The sequence below is a fragment of the Rhinolophus hipposideros genome, assembly GCF_964194185.1.
Source record: "Rhinolophus hipposideros genome assembly, chromosome: 26".
Classification (NCBI taxonomy): domain Eukaryota; kingdom Metazoa; phylum Chordata; class Mammalia; order Chiroptera; family Rhinolophidae; genus Rhinolophus; species Rhinolophus hipposideros.
The window spans coordinates 16127751-16146951 of record NC_138072.1 but is presented as its reverse complement, the minus strand read 5'-3'; the positions used below and the strand labels follow the sequence as shown (position 1 = coordinate 16146951).

At 43.0% G+C, this 19201-nt stretch overlaps 2 protein-coding genes across 2 annotated transcripts in view; one reads left to right on the top strand and one right to left on the bottom strand.

Moving 5' to 3' along the window:
- KIF26B (kinesin family member 26B) overlaps positions 1-19201 on the top strand; it is a 414751-nt gene that overhangs the window by 99361 nt on the left and 296189 nt on the right. The window lies entirely within an intron of this gene.
- On the bottom strand, positions 3257-4015 carry LOC308493177 (large ribosomal subunit protein eL8; the record flags this gene model as incomplete). The annotated part of the gene is made up of 1 exon (XM_081039043.1): positions 3257-4015. One exon carries the CDS (start codon positions 4013-4015, stop codon positions 3257-3259), a length of 759 nt encoding a protein of 252 aa, XP_080895169.1.

Here is a 19201-nt window from a genome sequence, read left to right as displayed (position 1 = left end):
TGGGCTCCATTTACTACTAGGACCTCTGGCTTTCAGGAAGGAAGCTTTAGGGTCCTGAAAGTTTTGATGTGTTGTCATTTATTTATTTATTTTTTCCTCATGGGCTGGGAAATTTACCCTAAGATCGGAGAACAAGGAGGGCAGGTGTTGGACGTGGCATTCCCCATTTAGGGACAAGTGACTAGAATCTATGTTACTGACTGAAGTCTCTCCTATCAGGCTCTGTGCGGAAGAACCATCTCAGAGCTGTCATCTCTTATTAAAAAGTTCCGAATCTCCATGATTACAGGGTAGCACCATTTCATAGCAGGGGCAAGCAGAACAGTCAGAGGTGTGGGTAGCCATCTGAGTGGGGATAATAAGGGTCCCGACAAAGGGACAGCCAGGAAATTGGTTGGATCTGTGCAGCGTGCAACAAGGTTAGTCCTGGGGACTGTTGCCTAATGGTCCTTCACCAGAGCCTTTAGACTTGAGATCCTCTGCTGGCCCCACACGTCATGGGACAGTCAGGAAAAATACCCTTGCTTAGCAGCCAACCTTACCTGGCCCTGTCGAGCTACTGGTTCTCCCTTCTTCATCTTTATTAACTTTCTGTCACTTGTCCAGAATTCCATTTCCTCTTCTCCCTATTAATTCACGCCCATCGCTCTCCTAAAGGGTCCAATCAAAGCTCAGCTCTTCCAAAACCTTTTTATGGCCTCGCCTTAGTACTATATAATTTTGTTATTTTTCTGTAGGGAACTTGTAAGTGTTCTTTAGTGATTTCACTATATTTTGAATTCTTAGATAGCACATTGTGGAGTATTTGTTTGTTGAAGCAAGTGGAACTGACCTATACAAACTAAATTGTGTGAACCATACTATAGTAATGTTCAGTTTGGGGGTTTTATTGGGTTCTCAAAGTATCTCTGTGAGAGCAATTATTCTTATCTCCATTTTACAGATGATGAAGTTCAGAGAGCTCCCCTGATTTATCCAAGGTTACACAAGCTAGGTGAGGGCCAGAGTAGGATTTGAACCTATAAATTCTGACTCTACGTCCAATACTCTTTCCATGGCACACACTGCCTCTTAGCTTGGCTTTTCAAATAAATTCGGTCTTCAGAAAATTAGACTCACCCTAAAGAGAATGGAAGGGCTTCCTTAGCAGGAAATATGCTTCTGAACAGTATGTTTTTTCTAGAAAATGACTCAGAGTAAAAGAGTAGGCTCAGCCTACAGAAATGGTATTCTCAAGATTTACTTATTCTTTTATGACGAAGTTATCAAGTGCTTATCCTGTGCCAGGCACCGTGCTGCTTGATGGGAATGAGAAGTGTCAGGGGAGCACATGTTTCCTGTTCCCCCCTACCCCCCCAGCACACGGCCTAGTGGCTGGTTTCCTGTGCGTCTGTGAATCTGGAAGATGGATGCCTAATGTTCCAACTGATAGTCCAATGTGATTTTCGTTCACTACGAGTGAGCAATACTATATAAAAAACTCATTTCCACAGAGCTGTAATGGGTGAATGGGTGAACAAGTACATACAATGGAATATTCATCGGTGATAAAAAAAAAAAAAAGAATGAAATTCTGAGCATGCTACAGCATGTAGCATGAACCTTGAAGATGCGCTAAGTGAAATAAGCCAGACACACAAGGACAAATATTGCATGAGCTCACTTATATGATAGGTAAATTCATAGAGACAGAAAGTAGAATGGAGATTCCCAGGGGCTGGGAGGAAGGGAAACGGGGAGTTATTGTTTAAGGGGTGTAGGGTTTCAGTTTGGGATGATGAGAATACTCCGGAGATGGATGGCAGTGATGGTTGCAAAACAATGTGGATATACTTAAATGCCATTGACTTGTCCACTTAAAAATGGTTAATTTGGTAAATTTCATGTTATGTATATTTTATCACACACAGAACATTTTCCAGAACACTGTCAGCTATACATATAAACATATTTAAGGCCCGAGAAAGGTGGGAATGGTCATAGCAGTCTTGGGTAAAAAGTGGAGACCCCCCAGGCTACCGGCTGGGTTTCAGAGTGGAGAAAGCATCCGGGGAGAGCAGGCGTCTCATGTCTCACTGGTGTTCAGAGCCATCCTGGTGCCGGCGGAAGAACTGGACCAGGACCTGGTAGCGCTTTTACAGTTGATTGGCTAATGAGAAGAGCTGTTCTCAGAGAAACGAGAACATGTGTATTGGAAGGCAGCCTTTGCTTAACGTTCCACACGATCCAGGAGGCCAGATGGCATTTTGTGTGGTTTTCACAACTGTGATTTTGGATTGATTACCCAACCTGTTTGTGTTCCTAGCCCAGCTCCCTGCCTTCTGCCTGGCTTTTAGCTTAAGCCTCCTTCTCAGAGCTGGGTTTGAACAGTCCCAGTGCTTTTTTCTCATCATCATCATCATTATTATTATTATTATTATTATTATTATTGTTATTATTATTACATCAGTGCCAGCCTCTCCTATCTTCAGACCTATTTGCCTGCCCCAGAGTCTAGCATAGAAAATAAAATCCTTTTTCCAACAAGTCTGATCAAATGAATAGCTTTCACTTTGCATTAAGATTCAATTCTGGATTAATGTTTTTCAAGTTTGGATTACCAACTTGACGGGTTATGAGAGGACAGGTTTTGAACCCATGTTGGCTTTTCTTTACCCGACTGATCTTTCATCATCAGACGACGTTTTTATAGGAAAGGCAAATTAATTTTACATATAATGTAAGAAAACACCATCAAATAAAAAAAAAGAAATTGGCAAAACATTTTAGAATTTTCAAAACACTTCCACATAAATAATCTCTTTCGATTTTTACAACTGTCCTGAGAAGGCATGGAGTAGGTATCCCCACGTCATATGAGGAAACTGAGGTACAGAGAAGTTAAGTGGTATGCCCAAGGTTGCCCAGCTCACATTGGTTAGACTGGATATGGAGATCATATCTTCTGGGTCCACATCCAGAATTCTTTCCACCATCCCACTGTACCTACTGGAAAAGAAAACCCAATTTAGTGTAAATAATTTCAGCACTTAGCTGCTTATCATTGTTGTCCTTTATTAAGTAAGTCATTGTGACCATTTGAACTTTGCAAGGTCCTTTTTCATCCTCTTTGTTGTTTAGTAAACCTTTTGACAAGGGTCTATACTCGATCTCTCTTTTTTTTTAAAGGAGACTTTTTATTACTTTTATGTACAGAAAACGCCAACAGTGTATACTCAGCCCAGCTTGGTGGCCAGTTCTTTAGCCTTTGCCTTTTCTAGCTTGGCAATGCGAGTCCCCGACTTGGGGCCCAGGACATGCCTCCCCAGTGACAGCGGATCTCATCGTATCTGTCATTGTAATTGGTCCGGATAGCTTCCACCAGCTTAGCCAGCGCTCCTTTGTCTTCCGAGTTAACCTGTGTGAAGGCAATGGTGGTGCAGGTCTTCCTGTGGACTAGACGCCCCAGCCTGGCCTTCCCCTTGAGAATGCAGTAGGGAACCCCCATCTTACGGCACAGGGCAGGCAGGAAGACCACCAGCTCGATGGGATCCACGTCATGTGCAATCACCACCAGCTGAGCCTTCCTGTTCTCCACCAAAGTGGTGACAGTATCAACCCCTGCTCGAAGGACAGATGGCCTCTTGGTAGGAACATCCCCCTTGCCAGCAGCTTTTTTCTCAGCCCGAGCCAACAACCTCTGCTTCTTTTCTTGCTTTGTCTTTGGTCTGTACTTGTGAGCCAGCTTAAGCAGTTGAGTAGCTGTCTGGCTGTCCAAAGCCTGGGTGAACTGGTTAATGGCAGGAGGCACTTTCAGACGCTTATAAAGAATAGCTCTTTGCCGCTGCAGCCGAATGTACCGAGGCCATTTGACAAAGCGGGTAAGGTCCCTTTTGGGCTGGATGTCCTGTCGAATGCCAGAATTCTTGGGCCTTTTCTCAAACAGAGGATTTACCACCTTCTTGGCCTCCTGCTTCTTCACGACAGCAGGGGCTGGTGCCACCTTCTTCCCCTTAGCCTTCTTCCCTTTCGACATCTTGGGCAACGGAAGGAGAGAGAAAAAAAACTCGATCTGTTTTAATAGACTGGCAAAGCAAGTTGGAGATTCTGCAGTCTGTGAAGAGAAACCCTAAGATAGAGGACTAGCTTGGGGATAGAAAACATGCTTTGGCCTCTGGAACTGGGTTCCCGCTGTCCCATCAGGGAAACTGGAGACTATCAGACATTGCAAAGTCTATTTCCGTGAAGGCTTCTGGAGACTTCCAGTAGCTTTGGTGAAAGTACGACATCCTGTTGCTCCGCAGAGATTCTGTTTTGGCTCCAGAGTGAGTGTATCTTCTTTATCTTTCTATTTCTGGTACTTATGCCCAATACTTGATGTCACAGGAACTCAGTAACTGTTTATTGGAAACTCTGAAGATATCAGTTTCTTCTTGTGAGGAATTACAGTCTTTTAATTGGCTCCATGAAAATGCATTTTATTTTGATTTCAGACATAGCCCGTTCATTACTTCTTCTTCCCCGACTTTAAAAAAGGTTCTTCATGTCTTTTAGTTCAAGTTCCTCTTAAAACACAACCTGTCATAGTTGAGGCACGAATGAATTAAAATCTCATTGAAATGGCATTGAACTCTGATGGCTCTAATGTGACTTCTCCACTGTGGCTGCTCTGCACCTCACCCTTCTCCCCCTTCCTGCAGGTGCAGAGGTGAGGCTGGGGCTCCCCGGCCCAGCTGCTCACGGTTATTACCGTGCTATATCTTGGAACTGAGCTTGAGCAGGGATCATCCTGTTTCCTGTTGAAATTGATTTTCTGTCCAACTTTCATTTCCTATTGTACATTCCTTTGGGGTGAGAGCGGCTTTGTCTGACAGAAGCAGGGCTTTCTCCTTTGGACATAGGCCTGGATTCTCTTCAGCTGTGTGTTTCTGTAAATGGACAGCCAAGCAGTGCAATCAAGTGGCTGCCTGGCCACACTCTGGTTGTTCTGCCTGCTTATACTCCAGGGGTTGGACTCATGTTTCTAGGACTTGGGCTGGAGTCCCAGCTCACCCCATCACTTGCCCTGTATCTTAACTTGGAGGCACTTCTTCATGTGTCTGTTGGGCTTACTTCTCTGAAGTCTGCATTGGAGAGCTCTCCAGAAGAGAGGAAATGTTACATTGCTCTTATCCTTTCAACTGTTTGCTGCGCAAATGAATCTGGTTCAAAGCTTAACAGTCCATTGGTGAACCACGAAGCTGAATCAGATCTCAAAGAAATCCCTAATCAAGCTGGCTGCCTTCCGGTGCCGGATTATTTACCAATAAACATTAAGATTACAGCCTCCAGATTATTTCACTGTTGTCTGCATGTGGGAAAACATAATTCTTAACACTTTGAGATGCTAAGTAGAACCAACCCAGTTGTCACTGCACTTCCTAGGTCCTCAGTGTCCACTGCTGTTTTCATTGCTCCATTTCTTTCCCACGGTCACTGAAAAGGCTCTGGAATACTTTAATCAAGTGGAATAGCAGTGTCATTAAAATGCCATTTTATCAAGTTCACCAAGGATAAGGAATTTTGTTTGATCTGTTATTGTGACTTCTGCCAGTACATCTTCAAGGCATTATTCTCCATCCCATTCCTTGGGTGTATGCTTCGTACCCTACATCAATCCATTTGCTACTTCACAATCAAGGCCCTGTTGGTTGGTGTGTAACCATAGCAACCGGATTATATCTGTCAGCATGTTATTATCAGTAGTAGTCAGAAAAATCTAATATAAATTTGCTGTAATAACATAAAGGGTGCCAGCCTTTGGGGCCTAAGTAATCTCTCATTGGGAGAGAAAGCTGGTGATGTGGTAAAGGCATTGAAGGACTTGTTTTGGAATTATCTCGAACACATGATGGTTGACAGTACACAAACATATCCCAGTGAACTGGGTCGTGTGAAAGCATCCAGTTTCATTTAACCACAGATTTGGATAGCATATTATCTGTATATAGGATTGAAGGAAGGTGGTTGTGTAAGTTCAGCAACAAGGAAGGCAAGGGCTTGTTTATCACTCTATTCTCCTTTTTGTGTCACGGAAGCAAGAAGAAACACTGAGGATTTTCCTGGTCTATCAGGGAACTGTGGTTATTTCTTCCAGAATGTGAAGAAGTACGTGGTGGCAGAGATAAACCAAGAGATTTGAGTTCTGTTCTCAGTTCTGCTCCTAACATGTCCCGTGCGCTCGAGCAAGTTTCTTTACCTCGCTGGACCTAACTGTCCTTATCTATAGAAAGAAATTGTCAGACTAAATGTTCTTGAAGTACCTTTCCAGTTCCAACGTGGAACTCAGTACATCAGCGTGCTTGTGTCTTTATACAGTCTTAGCAGAATTAATGTGGATTTGTGACTTGTTTGCATCTGGGTAGTAATTGCTCGCACACCTGAAGACTATCTAGCAGTAGTGGTTTCTTAAGGTGCAGTGAAGGAAACGTACAAGCCCCCAAAAAACAAAACTAGAAGCAACTTCTCTTTTAGAGCAATTGCTGTTAAAATGGACATAAAGGCACTCTCCCCACGCTGGGCCCTTCTGCCCACTTTATGAAGTCCTGAGGTTTCAGGGTGACTACTGGCTCTTGTACCATGAAATGACATGCTGTTCAGCTGTGTGACAACATGCAAAGAGGGGTCGAAGGGTAAGGCTGTGAAGATACTCATATAAGGTTCTGGCTTCCCCACAGAGTAAGTGCGGTGCTCCTCAAGTTAATGACTTCATTGGAAAGTTGTCCAATTCCACAATCTTTCCTACTCCAGTGAGGATCCCTGGAGAAGCTACAGAGCAGCAGATTCCCCTGCACTATGGGAAAATAAAACAGCATTCCGGTTCCAGGAGTTAAACCAGCCACATTATCTCGGGGCGGGGGCAGTTTTTGCTCTGTAGTTTGGAGAAAGGAAAAATACTGACACCAAACAAGTTTGATGGGCTTTCAGATGGAGTTTAGTCTCAGTCTTTAGTGGTACCCGAGAGCTAAGTTTTGATATACTCCCTTGGGGCTGGTTCCAAACTGGAGGCCCGTAGCTATGGCAGTAGCTTACCCTCCTTTTTGATGAACCCAGGTACTAAACAAGACCAGGAAGAGGCCCAATAGTTGATGGCAAAAATGATGGAGAGTCAGGAGGATGTTTTTCTTCAGGAAGGTGTATCTGATTAACGACACAAAATGGAGTTGGTATCATTTTAGGTTCTGCTCTTGAATCCTCAGAAATATTTGCTTTCACTGGCCATGAGGAAGAAGTATTCCTTCTTTTCTTTGTTTTTCCCTTTCTTGCTCTGGATATCCTTTTCTCTCCTTCTTTCTCTGAGAATCTGCTCTATCTGATTCTTCATCAGTTGACAGACAGGCCCAAGTTGAAATAAAAATCAAGCATCACCTCATCTCACAAGCCTCTCTTATTGTCCTAACTCCCTGTCCACTGCCCAGCTTTTTGAAAGAAAATCTACACTCGCCACATTCACTACCTCACAGAGAATTCACGTCTTAATCTTTTGCAATTGGTCGCAGCTCTTTACACTATCCTGAAACTGCTCTATGAAATGTGGCCCTCCACGTTCTGGTTACCAGATCTAGTCACCAATTCCTGAGCTATTTGGTGACCCCTCATGGTGTTTGATTTTGTTCTTTAGAGCATCTGATAGGATTGATTATATTTGCATTCTGGAATTTTTTTTTTCCTTCTTAGGCTTTCTCTCAGGGTGTTATGATGAGTCTTAAATCAAGTGATGCATGTGAAAAGCTTAGAAACTGTTCATATGGACTTAATACATATTAACTGCTACCGTTATTCTTCCTAGTTTTCATGCTACTTGCCTCTTTTTGTTCCCTGTTGGCTTTATTTCTTCTCTGTGCTCCTTAAATACAGAATCTCCTTGTGCTTCTGTCCTTAGCCCTCTCTTCTCTTTTAAAATGTGCCCAGAGAGGATTTCCTGTTAATCTGATGAAGTTTAAGCTTCAGAACGTCTCACTTGCACCAGCCGCTTCCTACGTGTGCAGGACCCTTGCTGCGTGTTCACAGGGCTGTATGTTTTTCTCAGATTTTCAAAGGTGAGCGATGGAACTGCCTTTGGTTAATACCACCCCTCTTTATACCTTGCTTTGCCCTCCCTCAGAGTTCTGTCAGATGGTACTGGAGTAGCTGTGGGCATTTTTGATGTTCTGTTCGGCAGAAGTTGAGCTGGAGATCCATTTAGTTTCCATTTTGTGGGTTATATTTATGTGGTTTTCAGTCATTTCTATGTTTAAATGATTGCAGGGGGTCCCTGTGTAGACATGGCCGTCTCCTGCCCACGGTGCCAGCTTGCCCAGGTGCAGAAGTTGCAACATGATATGAATATATTGTCTGGCACCAGAAGTTTGAGCAGAGTGGAGGAGAAAGGCACAAAGGCAAAAGCTAGGCTGTGGAAACTTTTCTAAACTATCAATTTAAAAAATCATCATCAATTCCAGAAAAAGGACTGAATCATATTTCTATTCTTGCTATAAACACTGATATTACCAAATTGTTGTCACATGAAGAGAAAGTAAAAAATATACTGACAAAATATATAGGAAAACCAAATGCACAAATGACAAAAGAAAAGACAGATAAATTGGCTATATGAAAATGAAAAAAATTTGCCCCAAATAATACCATCGAGAAAGTGAAAAATCAACCTACAGGATGGGAGGAAATTTTGTAAATCATTTATCTTATACGAGACTTGTATCCAGGATATGTAAATAACTCTTACAACTCAATAGTAAAAAGACAACCCAATTAAAAAAAAAAAAGAATAAGGATTTGGATAGATATTTGTCCAAGCATGATATACAAATGGCCAGTAAATACATGATAAGATGCTCAACATCATTAACCATCTGGGAAATGCAAATCAAAACGACAAGGAGATACCATTTATATCCACTAGAATGGCTTGAATAAAAAAGATGGGCAACATGAAGTGTTGGCGAGGATATGGAGAAATCGATTCCTCATGCATTGCTGGTAGGAATGTAAAATGGTGCAGCCACTATGAGAAACAGCCTGACAGATCCGCAGAAAGTTAAACGTGGAGTTATTGTATGACCCCCAAAAGAAACATATTGTATATATATATTGTATATATATGTAGTATATACCCAAGAGAAATTTAAAAATATGTCCACACCAAAACTTGTACACAAATGTCTTTGGCAGCATTATTTATAATAGCCAAAAAGTGGAAACAGCCCAAATATCCATCTACTGATGAGTGGTTAAGCAAAATGGGGTGTATCCACACAATGGGATATTATTTGGCAATAAAAAAGGAATGATGTAGTGAGTGAAACATGCAACAACATGGATGAATCTTGAAAACATTCTGTTAAGTAAAAGAAGCTAGAAACAGAAGACCACGTATTGTATGATTACCATTCAATGAAGACCACCATTCTTATGAAGTGGCCAGAATAGGAAAATCTGTAGAGAAAGTAAGTAGATCAGTGGTGAGGAGGGGCTAAGGTGGGGAGTGACAACTGATCAGTATGGGGGGGATGAAAGTGTCCTAAAATCGGCGATGGACGCACAACCCTGGAATTACTGAAAAACATAGACGTGTGCACTTTAAATGGGTGAATTATACAGTATAGGAGGTCTAGCTCAATAAAGTTGTTTTACAAATATTTAAAGTTGTTTTCAGAAGTACAGTATTACGTATGTGTATTTGTACTGTAAAATTTATCCATTGCCTTCTAAATAAACTCCAAACTCTGCAGCTTGGCTTTCAAGGCCTGTTATTTATATGGAGCATTTTTCTTCCTTCATCTATACATTTGTAAACCCTACACATTGTTCAAATGCCATAATTCATTGAAGGGGATGTGTCTTCTCTATCCACATAGATACTCCCTTCGTCCCTCTCTGGCAGCCCCTAGCATAAGTGCCTTGTGTTGTATATCGTTCTGGAGTTGTAGAATTATCTACATCTGATTGAGGGCCATTTCAGGCCAGGGTGCATGCTTACCCATGTACCATCTCTCCGAGCAGCTGGCCCCTATCTTCTTTGGCTGGTACGTGATAAATTTTTATCACTTGATAGAATGAATGGATTGTGACATTATTAGAAGTGATCCTGGATGTGGCACTGTCTTTACCTACCTCTTTCCCAAGGGGTCTTTCAAGAACAATGCAAGCTCAAACGCATAAAGACATTTTTGCAAACTCTTAAAACTCTTAACTGTGCAGGGTATTATTATTATCTGTCTCCCTGGTAACTATTCAAATTAGTGCCAATTAACTTTTGGCGGCACGCTGAAGATTCCTTATCATCTACGTTAGTTTGTCAGATGAGGTAATGCACTTTTTTGGGTACAGTTGTCACTGAAGAGATTGGCAGCGTTTCATAGTTGTAAACAAAACTGTCTCGTGTGGGGGACCATGACAAAGAGGGAATGGGATGCCAGAAGCTCTGTGAAAACACTTAAATCCATTTTCGCAAGAAGGAATTGTGATCTGGTGAGTAAATTAGTGGTCTGCTCTGTTCCTCAGCTCCTCTGCTAATGAGTGCGCCCCAGAGGCTCTTGGTCCTGGGTGATAGCTGGTCAGATTCAGCCAAAAGCTCCTTTTCTCTAGGGATCTTTGTTTAAAAACAGAATTCTTTTAGTAAATGTATTTGTCAAAGGAAAAAGATTTCAAATCTATAAAAATGCACAGAGAATGATATAAGAGACGCAACACCCATGTTTAAAAATGCTAGTTTTTTGCCTTACCTGCTCTGGATGTTTTCTTTTTAATAAAAAACATTTCAAAGACAGTCAGTTGAATCTTTCTTTCCCCTCCGAAGCCCCTTTTCCTTCCCCCTCCTCAGACATAACTATTCTCCCACGAATCTTGAACTTGACTAATCTTTCAGTCCAGCTTTGATATCATTGTTAGTGTTTGAGGTAAGTTTCTACTTCAAAACTGTGCGTCTACCTTGTTTCTATGATTAAAAATCCACGTTTGAGCCCATTAAATGGGAGTGTTCCCTGTGTCATTTTAAATCAACCTCCGGATAAGGGGACGACATCACTTCTGGGTCTTTTGGCTGAGATCACGTGCGGGAATGGGAGGATGGTTCCAGACCAACACCCATCACCATGTTCCTGGAATTCTGGGAAGAGGAGGCAGTAGGTGGTGTGGTCTTGTCTTTGAAATATGAAAGTTTGGTGACACCTAGGACATTTTGGACATGGTAGGTATGGTGCATATTAACAGATTATCGAAATGCAGATTAATCCAATTCAATAATAGTTTTTGGGAAATGACAGTGTGATAGGTATGGGAGAAAGGAAAATGGAATAACCTATGTGGGCATATGTGTGTGTATACACCTATGTCTTATTTGCATATATACCTGCGTCATCCAAAAATAAACTTGAAATGTTTTTTTAAAAGACATGCAGTGGAACAACGAAAGAAGGACGAGGTGAGGAAATGAAGATGAGGATTAGAGTAATAAATTCAAATCTAAGGGAAGATTAGCATATCAAATACAGGCTGTTAAGTGTGAAGTTCTTTCTAAAAGTGGCCTACACATTTGGTCATGAGCTTCTACACAGTGAAAGAAGGTAAAGGCATCAGTGACACAATTTAGGGCCTGTGAGATAAAGCACACCGTTGCCCAAGGGAGAAAAGCTAGTTTGAGCACAGATACCTGAGAGCCATTTTCCTGAGAATGTGGTCCTCACCTCTGATGGGATGGAGAGAGGAACTGACTAGGACATTCTAGCCAAGTGTATGACGCTCTGGAGTGGTTGGGCCATGTGTAGGGAGGACAGCTGAGGGACAGAGTGGTTATGTGCATTGGGAATGCCTGGTAACCAAGGGTTATTAGTGCTAATAATGCTGCCAATGATGTTGTGATGGTTAATTTTTTTATATGTGAACTTGATGGGCCACTGGTGCCCAGGCATTTGGTCAAACATTATTTAGGTGTATCTAAGAGGGTGTTTTTGGATGAGATTTGCATTTGAATTAGTAGACTGAGTAAAGCAGATTGCCCTCCTCAGAGTGGGTGGGCCTCATCCAATCAGTTGAAGGCCTCAATAGAACAAAATGCTGACACTCCCATGAGTAAGAAAGAAACCCCCCAGCTCGATTGTCTTTGATCTGGGACTTTTTTTTTTTTTCTGCCGTTGGACTAAAAATGAAACATTGGCATTTTCTGGGTCTTGTGCTTATGGGCCTTCAGCCTGGAGCTACACTGTTGGCTTTCCTGCATCTTCAGCTTGCCAACTCGCCCTACAGACCTTGAGACTTGTCAACCTCTACAATCACATGAACTAATTCCTTATAATGTGTCTCTTTTATAAGAGAGTATGAATCGTAAGTATATGTGAATCTACGTGTGTGTGCTATTGGTTCCTTTTCTCTGTAGAACTCTAATGCAAACATTCTATATGCAAAGAGAGATGGACCTCAAGCACTAGTTGTAAAGTTTCTTTGGGATCATAGGCTTTCTAACTGGTATCACTGAATAGTGGGAGGATTTCGTACTTTCTTACCTATTCACCTTAAGTATTATAATAGTAACAATATCAGCAGTAATGTTTATGGCATACTTGTATGCACTGTACATCTATATTAGCTCTCTTAAGCCTCAGAACAATATTCTAAGGGAATTGAGGCACTCAGAGGTCAGGGAACTTGTCCAAGGTGACACAAGTAGGAAATGAATGTAACATTTCCAGGGCCCTAATCTGAATAAAGCCAATCTTCCATTTACTCTTCGTGGTGAAAATAGGCGAGGGTCCTGTAATGGAAGCAGCTAGTGCCTCTTCTGCACTGGAAGGCCTCCCTGTGTCTGGGCAGGAACATACGGATGTGTGTGGCATAGGCTGTGTGTTTACGTGGCGTGTGCAGGTGGCCGCAGCACCCCAGGATGGCAGTGAGAGAAAGCTGTCAGGCTGGGCGGGAAGACGCCCTGGGGAGCTGCTGTGACGTGAGGGAAGGAGTACGGCAGAGCAAATGCGAAGCGGTGACAGGAACCACTCGTTTTCCCATGGCCGCTTGCAATTTAGAAAGCACTTCCTGGGGTCATGTGTAGGCCGCGAGTGTCAGCACAGGGCCTAAAATTTAAGTTGTTTGACAGTAAATTCTGTGCTTTCCTCACTACGCCTCGCTCCTTCACCAGTCCCACCTGTACCTCCGGAATTCCTGTTGAGAGCTCTGTCTTAAATACCAGCTCGAAACTGAGGCGGGAGGGAAGAAATGGGGTAAGAGAGCACACTCACAGCTTCTTGGAAAGCAGAAGGGGGAGAGGGACGCTAGACAGTCTTTTCCTTGTTTGGGAGTGATTCTCACTGCCTGATATTTTCTTTTTGATTATCTGCTTGCCTTGATCCTAACCTCAGCTCAGAAAGAGCATGTATGACTGTAAGGCCAGAGTATCTTGTCACTGTGACAGGATGACCCACGCTGGGTCTGGAGGGTAGTTCTCACAGCCTTTAATGTGTAGGTCTGTGTTTAATAAAGCTGTGGCTGAAGATTAGGCTGGTCACCCTTGTTTTCGTCTCCTCCTTTCCACAATTTTCCATCAGCCCTTTGGGGGCAGTTAGCCTTGTTTGCTCTTTCTGGAAATCACCCTCCTAAGTCAGAATCAGCCAAGCTAAATGGGGGTGAGGTTATAGGTATATTAGATTGAGGGCCTCCTGGTGTGGGTGCTGGGAGAGACATCTTATTCAAGGCAGAGAGAGCCCAGTCTCAGCCTGCACAGGTAGGTCTACCTCCAGAGTAGAGAAGGCCGTCGGCTGACAGCGGGCAGTGGGATGGGAGGATCCTAATGAACCACTTCCGGGCCTGTCGCTTCTGTCGCCTCCCTTCCCACAAGGTAAATATTACTTAGACACCCAGCTTCTGATTAAAGCAACAAGATGGAACTTGTATCAAGGATGTAACTGATGGCCCGTGTCAGGTTGTTGGAGTTAAAAAATATATTTTAATTTGTTTAGCTCTCTGGGGAAATTATCTAAGCCTACATGTGATAATCAACTTTCACATGAGCTTTCAAACAATCCTGAAATGATTCGAGCCACAAAATGAGATTTTTAATCTACATAAAGACAGAAGTCCTTTGCTCCCCCCCCTTTTTTTTTGTTTTTTGGAGGAGAGAAGATGAAAAAAATTCTAATTCATTTCTCTTCCCCCACCCCCGAAACGTTCGTTAGCAGTGATCATTCTAGTAGCACCTTGTATAACATTTTTCACATACATTTCCCCTTTATATTTAAACTTTACACCAACTCTTAAGGTTAGGGGTGGTGGTAAGTATCGCTCCCCCTTTTTATAGAAGAAAGTGGGCCTCTGAGAGGTTATAAGATTTGCCCAAGCTCATATGGCGGGTGGGTTGCAGAATCAGGATGAGAACCCGGTTCTTCTGGCAACAGGTGTTCTTCTTACCCGGCTTGGCTTATAGTAATGATAGTAATGTAGTATTTATAAGGGAATTGAGTTCAGGGTAAGGAACTTTTATATTGACCCCACCTGCATCAGTCAGGATAAGCTAGGTTGAGTGGAGGTAACACCAAAACTCTAACGGCTTAACTTGGGTCCAGGTGGTTTTCCAGGGTAGTTCCCCTCCACATCTCCGAGCTGCTTTTATCTCCTGATCCCCCCACTCCCATGTCAGCATGAGGCTTCATGGTTGACATGGGCAGGGACAGGGGGACTAAAGAGTTGCAAGTCTGCTTTTAAAGGATTTAGCCGGAAAGTGACAAAACTTAGTGTAAGTTGCACGGCTTTGTCCAGTTGCACAGGGAACTGGGAGACCTTGTCTTCTGTGTGTCCTGGAAGTGGAGGAAAGCCAGCAATATGGGTGACCAGTAGCAGTGACTGGTGTACTATCCACAGTCTAAAGGTCTGGACTGTAGAGCAGGTCCCCCTCCCCTTGAACAAACACCCTTGTCCCAGCGCCCGAGGAAAGCCTTCATGCTACTAGAAGTCACTTTGGACGAACATCTAAGTATTTGACAGGAGTGGAATAGATATAAACCATGAAACATCTCCTAAATGCGCGTTATGGTTCCAGGGTGGTGATGCCTATTTCACAGGTACCATTTTCCTGATTAACCTTCAATGAGCCCCCCTTGTCCTGGGGGAACAGTCAGAACTCCTTAAATTGACGATGGCCCATCCTGAGTTACCCCTGACACCATCCCCAGTCTCATCTCCCCCGACTCCTCATGCTCTAATCAAGGACGATGGACCGCTTTTCAGTTTTCCCAGGCGAGCTCACTGTCTTTTGCTTCCTGGCCTCTGCACAAGCTGTTCCCTCTGCCTCGCCGTATTTTCCTTCCCATTCACTTCCTCCTGGCTGACTCTGACTCTTTATCCAGGTGTCAGCTCAAGTATCATTTCTCAGGGTAGGCCTCTCCTGCCTGGGTTAAACCTTTTCTCCTGTGCTCTGTCAGCCCCTCTACGTAGCTACGTAGTAGTACGAGCTACTGGATTTTTGTAGCGTAGTATCCTGTTCACTTAGCTGAATCCCCACGGAGATGCCAGCCTCTTGGGGGTGAGACACAGGGATTGAGGGCAGGCTTGCCTTTAAGAGTTTATACTCAGCTCAGGGCTTAGCCTGCACACAGGAACAATTAAATACATATTTGTTAAATAAACATGAATGGACGCCCGAATGGATGATCAAGGCCTGACTAAGCAGGGTGAGGTGATACATCTCCTGGGTCTCACACTCTTTTCCATTGGCTGTGAGGTAAGCCATAGTCAGGATGGTTATTTTGAGCTTTGACCACTATTACTCTTGCTTTTGGTGTCAATTTCCATTTGTATGGTACCCTTGATTCGTCAGTTGCCTTATGCCCTACCACCCTTCCTTAAAAGTGGTAGAAATAGCTTACATTTTTATTAAATAATTTTCTAGTTCTCTAGCAAGGTTTATATTCAGGTGATAATACATAATTAATGGCAAAGTGTTGTTGGATACCTGTGTTATTTGACTATCATTCCTATTAGCTATTGTTTAATGGGTATGGAGTTTCGTTTTGGGAAGATGAAAAGTTCTGAAGACGGCTGGTGGTGATGGTTGTAGAACAATGTGAACATTCTTAGCCCCCTGAACTGTACACTTAAAAAGGGTTGAAATAGTAAATTCTGTATTTTACCACAAGAAAAATAAGATTCTCATTATAATGTAGATCATTCATTCCACAAATTCAACCAGAATACCAGTCAAAATAAGTACTCCAAATATGACTGTGGACTATACAGTCTAATTGTAGCCTGTTTCGTGGCACACTAATGTGTGATTGTACTGCAAGGAAGATTGCTGAGACTGAGTACATCTTGTCTCCCTGGCTGCTGCTAATTTAGGAAAATTATTCTCCTAATCAGACTCACTTTGGATCAATAGAGAAATTATCCCACTTGCCCCCCCCACCCAAGATGTAAGCCCAACTCAATGATTTCCAATTCTTTTTTTTTAAACTACTATTATCACCCTCTGTTATTTTTTTCTGATAGAATTTGCTTTTAAAAAACGTTTTAAACTATTTCCTACTCCTGCATATATTGTCACAACTTATTTGTCTCCTGCACACCCCTTAAAAATATCTAGACACAGAGAACCACCACCCAGCAGTGTTCCTGTTGGTTTAGACGGCCAGTTTCTCCCCATTGATTTGATATAATTGCTGCATTTGATATAATGCTGAAGTACGAGTAGAAGAGTGATTTCCATGGGGCTTTTGACTTAGCTCAAGGACCCCTGTTACCACCTTCAGGGAAACAAGGTGGTCTACATTGCATTTGTTTTTGGCATGTTTCCTTTAAAAATCCCGGCTCCCGGCTGTCCAGCATGATAGAAGGGCTTCTCAGGTCTGGTGATGGATGCCCTAGTCAGGAGTGTGCATTGGCTCTGCTACCTGGTGGTGATATACGATTTCAGCATTTCAGGGGTGATTGGGATTTTCTGTGCTCCCTGACTGGAATTTTGCGGCCATGTTGTTTTATGCTTTACTGTTCAACAAGAGGAAAATAAATCTAGAAACCTGCTTAAAAATGAACATACGGTATCCAATTCTATGTTATTAAAAGATCTTAAAGGCTAAGCCTTAATTTTCTTACCTATAGAAGGAAGAATGTCATTTCCAGCTCTAGAAATTCTAAAATTTTAGCTAACTGTAGCAACATTAAGAGGGCCTAATAGCCCTCACATTTTTCTCTTCCAGCAAGCCCAGAGGGCTCATTGTCTGCTGGTTTTCAGGGGTTGTTACTATCCCTCAGGGTTGATCGATCTGTTTATTCTGAGCTTGAGGCCGGAGCTAGAGAGGAGGCTGTTTGTTTTGGGCACTGCTGAGAAAAACAGCCTAATCACCTAAATACCACCTTGGGGAATGAAGTGACTCTGGGAGAAACTGAATAGGCTTGTGCTTTGGTTTGGAATGAGGAAGATGAAGGACGGGGGGAGGCTGAGGAAAACCTGGAAAGTGTAGCTTGAGGAGGAAAAGCAGGAAGCAGCCAAAAGGATTTGGTTTCCTTACCTGTCCAGGAGCGGGACCACTATGCCTGAGGCAGGCTCCTGGCTGCTTATTTCTGGTCCCTTTCCTCGAGCTCCTCCAGGCCCTGGTGCTGGCTCAGAGGCTGCTCTGGGGCAGGTGACTGGGCAGAGACCTCAGGGTGTCCCCTTTCTTGCCAGCAATCGGAAGGTTTTAGATCCACAGAATTAAGACCTAAAATAAGAATACTTTGCTAAAGTAGAATGGCCACCAGATTTTATCTGTCTATCTTCAAGGGCCCTGAAACACGGGACATGCATGGGAATTTAACACTTTTAAGCAAACTAACGTCTCTAAGTTTACAGATTACCCTTCACCTGATTTCCAGATGAGAATAGCTCCTGACCTCTCTCCAGAGGAAGACTTATTTAGAAGTAGAGGTGAGACAAATTGCTTGTGCCTCTTTTTGGTTCATACTGCCTCCGTCATGAGGGCTAAGAACTCTGAGAAGAAATCTAGGAGATCCTTAAGCATATTAGGGTTTGACTCTGAGTCAAATCAGCAAATATTGATTAAGTACACACAAGAGACAGGGCACTTAATAAGACAAAGCAAATCGATTAATCAATATCAATACTTGTCACTGGTTGGGAGGAAAAGACAATACAATGAATGGCTGACAAATACAGGTGTGAGTTCCACATAGTCTCAGCAAGATGAAGGAAGGGGAAGCTTCTGGAAAGGGAGAATTCTGCCAATACCACTCTGAGTACCTCTCAGGCACCCTGGTTGCTTCTCCAAGGGGCTCTTTTTACCCTGGGAGCTGTACAACCTGGTAGACTGACTTGACCACTGGGAACTGCTTGGCTCCTGACCTGTTGGTTGTGGGCCATGCTGGGATCATCTTGGAGCTCAGTATTGCCATTTCCGGATGCTGACCTTTCACAGAGGGGATGTTGCTGAGACTCCTTAAGGTCACAGGGCTAAGTCAGAAAGCAACGAGCATGAGTTTGGGAGACGCTGGCATATGCATTGGGATTCCAGGGTAAAAGGTCCTGAAAACTCTATAAACTGTGCATAACTTAATTCCTCTGTCTGGTGGTGTGTCTGTCATTCTTGAGATTTAACATGGCCAGAGTAGGTCAACATGGGCTAATGAGACCACAACCAACCAAACAAGGTAAAGAGAAAAGGGTTTCTCAATAACAAAGGCAACTTGTACTTTGTACTGCCTGAGATCAGCCCAAACTAAGACTGACCAGGAAAAAAAAAAGATATTTTATTCCTAGAAAAAAAAGGATGTTTTTGTCAATAGAATACAGGGATATTTGTATTGTGGTTCTTTTGAAGATTTACATTAACTCCTATCGTTCTCCTTTTGTTAAGAAGCATCTTCAGCTTAGAGGGAAAACATCTATATTCATGAAGAATCACGCACAGGAAGAAAGAGCTTGGGGATTTTGGCAGGGGTGGGGAGAGACAATACAAAATGGAGTTTACAGTAATTCTTTTATAGGAGAATGCATTCTGAGGTGCTGGGAGACTCAAGGAGAGGATGACACTTTCCTTTAGAAGTTAGAAGTTCTGGCAGAACCAGAGTCTTCCTGCAAGAGACAAGAACTACGTAAAGGTCTACAGATAGGCCAGTGAGAGAGACGGGGGTCGGAAAGTCCGGAGCCAGGAGGAACTAAAGATGGTGGTTGGCTCTGGAGACTGTAGGCCCTAGCGAGGTAGGGCAC